Source organism: Lycium barbarum, chromosome 12, assembly GCF_019175385.1.
Source record: "Lycium barbarum isolate Lr01 chromosome 12, ASM1917538v2, whole genome shotgun sequence".
In the NCBI taxonomy this organism is placed as follows: Eukaryota; Viridiplantae; Streptophyta; class Magnoliopsida; order Solanales; family Solanaceae; genus Lycium; species Lycium barbarum.
Genome location: NC_083348.1, coordinates 95,992,004 through 96,001,060, shown reverse-complemented (window position 1 = coordinate 96,001,060; position 9,057 = coordinate 95,992,004). Strand labels below are relative to the sequence as shown.

The 9,057-nt window shown below is 36.7% G+C and overlaps 1 protein-coding gene across 1 annotated transcript; it reads right to left on the bottom strand.

The window, feature by feature from the left end:
• Window positions 1-840: 840 nt before the first annotated feature.
• Window positions 841-7,575, bottom strand: LOC132624995 (protein CROWDED NUCLEI 4). Its single transcript, XM_060339762.1, has 8 exons — window positions 7,117-7,575; window positions 5,829-6,038; window positions 5,418-5,671; window positions 4,207-4,477; window positions 4,014-4,097; window positions 2,450-3,936; window positions 2,117-2,312; window positions 841-1,351 (listed from the first exon to the last, which is right to left on the bottom strand). Exons 1-8 carry the CDS (start codon window positions 7,315-7,317, stop codon window positions 1,238-1,240), a joined length of 2,817 nt encoding a protein of 938 aa, XP_060195745.1. The 5' UTR covers window positions 7,318-7,575; the 3' UTR covers window positions 841-1,237.
• Between the last annotated feature and the right edge of the window lie 1,482 nt (window positions 7,576-9,057).

Genomic DNA, 9,057 nt, shown 5'->3' with positions numbered 1-9,057 from the left:
GAGGCTATAACACCCCCTTATTCTGGACCATAAATCATGCAAAAGGAAAGGAGAAAAAAGGGAGATTGAACCTGAAGGCTTAGTAAACAGAGATATACTAACATTAAGTGTTTTCTTTAATTTCATTATATATAGGGTAGAAGGGCTAGGAAAACGGGAGAGGATTACAAAGTCGAGAACTGAACTCTAACCACTCAAGGTGAAAGTAGCCAACCAATTCAACTGTTGAGATTCCGTATTAACATCAGCTAACTTCGTAAATGTTAACAAAGAGCTCGAGATGTTTTCCTAGACTTCTCATGCAATTTACATTATTATATCTTTTTAATAATAAAAGAACTCCAGAGATCAACATCTCACAGCAGATTGCCAGATTGTGTTTTTCTTCTGTGGAGAACAATAACCGTATGATAGCTATAATATTGCTTGCCCATAATGGGCCTACCTAGTAGTAGACACTTGGAAATAAGCGAATGTTAAGGTTAAAAATTTAAGTTGAACTCAGATATACATTTAACTTGAAAAAATAGAAATTTTGAAAGCGGAAAAAAACAATTACTTGAAAAACTAGTCAAAATCACTCTCTAAAACTTAAAACTCATCTTTAAAAAAAAAAAAAAAAAAACAACTCACCGCCGATACGGGAAAAATATCCTCCCTACAGAAAGCGACCCTGATATCTAATCTTTGCTTAAGGTGTCAAAGATGCCGTATAAGCCAAAAAGTACTTATAAGCATACCGAAGCACCTTCATAAGCTATTACAAACATGGGGATGAAATAATGTAATGAAATTGATCAACAGAATATTATACTGTGTCGGTCTAGAAACTCAGGGAAATGAGGGAAAAGCACAAATAACTCTTGAATTCCTAAATAATCCCCAAAATCTCAGTACTAAGTTGCATTTACCACAACAAGCAGAAGAATTTAGCAGACAACACACAAAACCACTTTGATATAATGTTTACTTACAACCACAGCTCTTTGATAAACACTAAACATTCACAACTGCTAAGAATACCTATTCTTACAATTTACAAAATACTTAAGGTTATGAGTTGGCCTGAGAAAATTTAAATGTTTGGGACGCACATAAAGTCACCAAACATGGCATACCACCAGTCACAATCAATCGTTAGCTTGAAAATTCTGGTAGGAAGTCCTGGAAGCTTCAAATGAAGAAAGCAAACAGCAAAATAGTCGAGGCTCAACTCTTCTCACATCTAGCAATCTCACTACTTCCTTGTTGCCCTGGTTCTCCGGGATCTCCTCTCGGCTTTCCCATTTTGATCTGATTCCAAGCTACCGTTGTTCCCAAGCTTCTGACCACTTTCCCCAGAGAGAGTCTCCTGCAGAAGTATGCTTTTATGATTTGCATTGAACAGAACATGAAAAAAAGTATGTCAGCCTCTTCAATCCAAAGAAAGAAGAGTCTTCATCATACTTTCCCCCAATTTAACTGGGCGCAAGCACTGGTATTAAATTGAGAGTTGGAATTTTATGCTACTTAAATATGTCAGAGTCTAAAAGTAGGGAGAAACTAAAATTTGAGAAAGATTTCAAACTTTCTTGGTGCGAAAATGAGCCCCACGATAACATCTTTACAATTGGATGTTAAAAAATGTATTAGATATTATAGGAAAAGTTTCCTTTCTAGGAGAGTGGACACAAATTTCAGACAACTCAAAATAGAATCAAGGACTGATAACTGAGACGACGAAGTAGAAGTATGAACCTACTTTTAGTGCATACGACAAAATTAGACTTGCCTCCCAATAAGACATCTGTCAGTGCATTGCATGCACTGCCCGAGTTTTGTACAACTAGAACGGTGGATAGTCATCAAAAGTTTAAAAGCATAAAAGATAAAATAGAAAAGAAGCTAGAAAAACAAGCACAGCAAAAAATATGGGTTATAGGAAAGAATTAAATTAGTTCTGAAACAGAGTATACCAGAGAATCAAGACAGAGAAGATTACCCCTATTGATCACATACTAACACTACCTAAAAATATATGGAGAAAATTACGGAAGTTGATAATTTCAAATCATCATGAAGCTGTAGCACGCTTGCATTGCTCGAACATATAACCATAAAGAGAATTAGAGCTTACCTGACTTCCCTCTGCAACTTTTTTCACATTGATTTCCGTCATTTCATGAACTGTAACAATTTTATCAATGTATACAGTAGTCTCCTCTGCAGCAATGGGATTTTGGTCAGGTGGTACTTCCAGGTGTTCAACTGCTGGTGCATCTGGTACTTCTAGGTGTTCAACTGCTGATGCTTCAGGTGCTGGTGACGATGGGCTAGAAAGAACCAGAAAACAAATGACGGCAACAAACCAATATTCAATTTCTATTTTATAACTAATAACATACAGAACAGAGTGGGATAACAGAAAAAAGTGTGCTACTTGACATGTCAGTTATTAAGACAGAAATACCGTGATGCACCATTCTCGGTCAATTGAGATATAGTATCCCCATTTTCCCTCCGCCTTTTGTTACTTGGTGTACGCTCAAGCAACGTATCAGCACATCTCTTAAGCCATGAGAATGGAGTAGAGATAGGAGAAGATGAATTTCTGTTCTCTCTCATGACAGAAGAAATATTTCGTCTAACACCATTATTACAATTCCCATCCAGACCAGAACCCATCACCGAGGGATGCTTCAAAAATCTTTTTGCAGAAGGTAATTTTTTGGGTGTGACAATACGATCCGGTATAATCTTAACATCCTCCAATTTTTTCAACTGCTCAATCTGAGCAAGAATCTCCTCCCTATCAGCATGAAGTAATTCCCTTTGTTTCTCTAATTTCAGCCTTTGCACCGTAAGTTCTTCTATAGCATTATTTAGCTCTGCCCACTCTTTATCCCTTTTCTCACGATCCAAATTAATCTCTTTTCTCTCAGCATCTAGTTTCTTCAACTCCAAGCCAACATTTTCCAATTCCTTCTCCACAGTCTCCCTGAGAGATGCAATATCCTGAAGTTCTCTTTTCTTTTGCTCCTCAAAGGCTTTCTCCTTTTCCTTTAGGTCAGTTTCTATTTCTTCACGCCTTTTTTCAATGCGGTTCTCTAGCTCCTTTTTCTGCATCTCAACATCCAGCAAAAAGTTTTCGCGTTCTTTCTGAATTTTGCTAAACCACTCTGCACGTTCACTCTCAATCTCATACATGAAGGTTTCACGGTCACGAGAAAGTGACTCCAGATTTTGCTTGTATTCTTCTTGAATTGCATTTTTCTCTGCTTTCAGGCTGTCACGGCTATCCTTAAGAAGCTTAGAAATGGCCAATTTCTCTTCAGCCACACGTTCAGCTTCCTTCTGTAACTCTTCTCTCTTCTCATCGATTACCTCCCATTCAGTCTCAAATTTAGCTTTCTCTGCTTTCAGCCGATCTGCCTGCTTCTCAATTTCTTCCTTCTCTGCTCTAATCATATCAATCTCTTGCTTTAGCCTTGTTTCCAGAATCAGCAACTCTTGAGTTTCACTTTTCATAGCCTCCACTTGCTCTTCCTCATGGTCGACACACTTTCTTTTTTCATCCAGTATTTTCAGAGACTTTTCAAGATCATTTCTCATTTTGTTGATTCCTTCCTTTTCTTGCTGCAGAACTGTTCTCTGCAACTCTACCTCTTTTTCAGCAGCTTGGAGGTTTCTTTCTTTTTCCTCAACTACACGTACCCTGTCTTCCAACTCTTTCTCCTTCTCAGCTAGTGTTCTTGATTGCCTCTCCAAATCATATTCCTTTTCAGTAATTAGGTCCTCCCGATACTTAATATCCATATCTTTCAACTCCCAAGCCCGCCTCTTGGTCTGGATCTCATCTTCCACCAATTTCCGTTTTGTTTCCAGCTCTGCCTCGATAGAAGATATCTTAGTTACTAATGTGGCCTCCTGATTAACCACAACCTGCTTCATGCCATCCTGCATGGTTCAAAATAGTTAAGAAGATAGAGGGATTTCACAGTGAAGGATGGAAGCATAGTTTTGCCAAAACTTACCATCTCCTTGCTTTGGAGTTTCCCCTGTAATAGCAGTAGCTCTTCCTCTTTATTGGTAAGTTCAGTTTCCCTTTTGATTACGGCCTATTAATATACAGCAATTGATTAAACAAATTCCTCGATATCTTTTATCAGAAAAAAATCATATACATAATAAGCACAATATTATGTAAAAGAAGAGAAATAGGCTCACTTTTTCTCTTGCTGATAGAGACTTCAGTTTCAGCTCCAGATTGCGCTTCTCCTCATTCAGGGCTTTAACGTCATTCTCCAGGTTTAATTTTTCATCCTCCAAGTCTTTCTCACGTCTGTTCAGTTCTAGAGATCTGTTACATATAAAATCTTCTCTCTTGTTGAGCAAAGCCTGAGCCTCTAGTAACTCTTCTTGAGATCGCTGTAGAGTTTTCAGCCTTTCAGAGAGAGATTGTTTCTCCAGATGGATCTCTTTCTCTTTTGCTTCACAACTGACAGATCAAAGGAAAAACAAACTTAATGATGTGCATGAGGATAAGAATAGCACAAGTGCCTCCATAGAGGATATCTTCATTCCTACCTACACTACCTAAAGATATGATCATTTTTCTGTTAGTTGAGAGGAACAAAACAATTGATCCTTTTGGTGGGGAAGATTCACAAATGACAGCTATAAGTGCCAATTTCATGAATGCATTCAATCCCCTTTTTTTTAAGGATAGGTAGAAATTCTACTGATAAAAATTAGGACCAAGTGGGTAAAAGTATACCACCATATCTATGAATTTCATTCCTTTAATTTAAGCAATAAATCCATGAAATCCAGTCCACAGTAAAATTGCTTACAACAGTGTTTACAACAAACACGACATTCCCAGTATTATACCACAAGTGGGAATTTACAACAGCCTTTTCTATGCCAAGAATACATATTCCATAAACACCTAAATTTTACAGTAGACAAAGGTAAATTATTATCCCCAAAAAACATCCATAATTTCCTTTTAACCAGACTGTCCAAAATTCATAATGCAGTCAATCCTAAAAATCATACTTCAATCGCGAAATCCTCTTTCTAAGGTTTGAAACTCGGGGAATAAATAGGACCGTCCCTCTACCCTTTTCCACTTAAATAGCAGACTAGGTTCATAGCAGGATGCAAACCCGTGACGTGGGTCAACCATACATCCCTGTTTGTAAACCTTTGGCATTGATCCAAAGTCCTAACGAGCTCGAAGAGAATAGCATTTGAACCAAAGTCCTAACGAGCTCGAAGAGAATAGCATCTTAGTAAACAAGGTACAACACATCACGAAGTAGAACCTGAATGGTGTTTTGACAGTCTAAATACTATGGAAACATGAGATCAGCAACGATCAAAACCACAGTATAGACAAAAGAACATCCTCGAAATCAACATTAAGCACATACTCTGACTTGAATGATAATGTCTGTCTCCTAAGATCATCTTCTCGTGACTCGACTTCACGTAATTTTCTTTCTGCGCTACGATTAAAAAGGCTGGCTTCTGCTTCCAAAGATTCTGCTTTATGCAACTTTTCTCCCGCATCGGCATACTTCTTTTGAGCATCCTCCATCATGCTTTGTGCTTCAGCCAATTTATTCTCCGATGCAACTTTTGCTTCAGCACACTCTGCTCGCATCTCATGCAACGCTTTCTCAATCTGTTTAAAATTCAAAAACATGTCAGCAAGATAATGAAAGAACAACAAAAAAGAAATCAAGAAAGTGAAGAGACAAAGCATTCTAAAAAAGAAATAGTAACTACAACAAAAATGATAATGAAAGAACACGGAGAAAAAATAAGTGGAGTAATCATACGTTTGCGACACATTCTTTCTCAATTCCAAGCGCTTTCTTCAGATTATTTTCAACTTTCTTTGCTTCAGCCGCATCAGAAAGACGTGCAGCTTGTTCACGCTTGTACAAGAGTTCAGCTGACTCAGCAGCTGCTTTAAATTGCTCATTATTGGAAACCCACTCCTTCCTTTCCAGGATGAGAAGACCCATCTGATATTGATGGTCATACAGCTACATCCAGAATAGAGATGCAACCATGAACCAAGTTAGCGAATAAATAGAAGACATCCAGATGCAATAAAGACAAAAATAGACACTAGAAGCCTAGCTTTTTAGGAGTTGGTCCATCTGTTAAGTCAACCAATATTCCTGAAGGGGCGGAAGGAACATTACAAGAAAGGAACATTAAGCAAATTAAACAGTAGGTGCATTTAGTATGGAAGAAGATGGTTTCCATAAACAATGTTATCCGTGAAAACTGTTTAAGGGGTGTGTTTGGTATGGAGGAAAAAACAAGTCCCATAAAAAATAAGGAAAATGACTTCCCTGATGGAAGTAGGGAAAACACGTTCCGAAGTAGCTTTCCAAGCTCTTTGACCCTCAACGGCTCCCAACCCCCACCCCCTTGATCGTCCCATCCCCCGCCACCCCCAAATTCCCACTCCCCACCATATCCCACCCCCATAATGTTTTCCTAAATTACATACAAATTTACTTGGACAATATTTTTTTGTTTACCTACCAACACTAGAAAATAAGTAAGAAACTCACTTATTTGTCCAAGAACGCATTTTCTAGGAAAACATTTTCCTTCATACCAAACACACCCTACGTTGAGCAAACATTTTCTAGCATTTAAGGTAACCAAATACTGAAAAAATATTTTTCCTTGATGAAACCATTTTCCAGGAAAACATATTTTGCTACAACAAACACACCACAACGCTAAAGCCGCATGAACAAAGACAATGCCCTGCTCATATTTATTTTCGTCCAACAACATACCCAGTGTAATCCCACAAAGTGAGGTTTGGGGACGGTAGGATGTACGCACGCACGCAGACCTTACCCCTTACCTTTGTGGGGGTAGAGAGGTTGTTTCCGATAGAAAAGAAATGTAACCAACGCTCATATTTATTTTCCTACAAATTAGAAATTCAACAAAGAAACAGCAACCTTAAAAGCTAAGGATTTAGCCTTTGGCGTCTAGTAATAGAACAAGAGAAGTATCCCTCAACAAAACAATAAGCTACATCATTAACAATCCTGTAACAGTACCATTTGGATGAGTCCCAAAATTAAGATATACCTGAGTTTCGAGTTTAGCAATATAGGCAATAAGAGCAGATTTATCTCTGCGTTTAATAGAGTCTTCATCAAATCCAGCTTCACGGAGTCTCTTCCATATCACATCATCTGTCAGAGGGGTTTTTGAAACCCTAACTAAAGCAGAACTAGGCGTTGGATTTACCGGAGTCAAAGCTAATCTACTTGACCCTGGACTTGCCATTCTTGATTTCACTAAAGAAAATTCCAAGATTTCACCTTTTCTTGATCAATTTGTTTTGAGTTCTTGAATTTAATTATCCCTTCAACGAGGACAGTGGAGTTGTGGTAATGTTGGACTCCACACAAACCTTTTGTGCTTTATTTATTCTTTGCCTTTTTTCTCTTTTCAGTCACACTTCACACTTTGCTTTGTTGGCTTTGATTTGATTCTCTCTATGCAAAGTGGGGACTTGGCTGCTCCACCGTTTTGAACTATCTTCAAAATTGTACTGGCTTTTTTTTGCTTCTGTTATAAGCTAAGCGGACTACTCTAACGGCAACGTTATAACGGTAAACTTTAGGTCGAATTTACCGCTGATTTGTTCATAAAAGAGGAAGAGGAAATTTTATTACCTTTATTAACAGCTAATTTTGAAATTTAAAAGTCTGATTACTTTAGAAAAAAAATTAATTAGAGGAGGGAACCTTAGCTGGAAAAATCTCGACTCAATCTAGGAAATTCAGTTTGTGAGCGGGTTTTTTGAACTAAATTTTACATTCAATAGGACATTTTTAGTTTTTTATGGAGTATATGATTTTGATACTTAAGATCCCAAATGGATTATTAAATTCTAGTAATAATCTAAGGTCAACCAATTGACAGAACTGTGACATAGCATGGATCTAGCCTTGATGTTTTTTCCTTTTTTTTTATTTGGTCTTTTTGAGTTTGATAATATGCCTGTGATTAGAAATAAGTACTTTCACCATCAATCTATATCGAATTGTTTATATAAGAGTAATAACGCATCTTGTGTGTGGAAAAGTATTATGAAGGCTAAAGTTACTTTGTCCAAGAGGATAAAATGGAATTTGGGTCACCCATAATTTGTTAAAACACATTTTTTAATTGGTGGTACAATGGCGGGTCACTCATTAATAGAGTTAATGTCAATATTAATCAAAATGACATTTTCGATTAAAGTATTTGGCGTGTTACCCGATACAGAATGAGATATAGCTTCTTTACCTTAACTCATCTAAAATAAAAATAAAAATAAAATACTATTTTATCTCTTTTTATTTATGACAATATTGTATTTGCAAATAAATCCTGATTGGATATGTAATGAAAAATTTAACAACCAAATCTGTAATTCTGTATACGAGATGGATATTGATGATGATACTAGTCCAACAAAGAAAAAGATTCCCTAGTCATTTATGTCAACTAAAATGGTCCAAATTCAGTTTGCATTTAGTTTGACTATTTAAAAGATGCTCAATTTTTTCTAACCTCAATTTTGTGATCTGGGTTTCCTATTGTACAAGGAAATTATACATGATATACTTTACAATATTTGTTTTAGGTCTACAAGTCTACTCATATCCAAATCAATTCCTTCTTTTTCGAGTTAAACACGAGTACATATTTCGTTGATAAATAACATTAAGACTCGAAGTTAAGATCATAGTTTGATCTGATGCCATATAGTGATGTATTTATAGCATTAACAATATCACGATTTGCTGGCAAACATGTGCTTCTTACAATAATTTTGACCAGATCGTTTTCGTTGGTCATCTTATTGTTATTGTTCCCTCTTTTCGCTTTCAGTTGATAGTGGCACATTTAAATTTAGTTGTTCCTCTTTGTTTTTTTTTTTTGTTTTTTTTTTTTATTTTCTCACCCGGTGTCGGATATCTGCATTGGAGCCTAATTAAATTTTAATTCACGCCGGAAAATTTCACATTGGAAGGT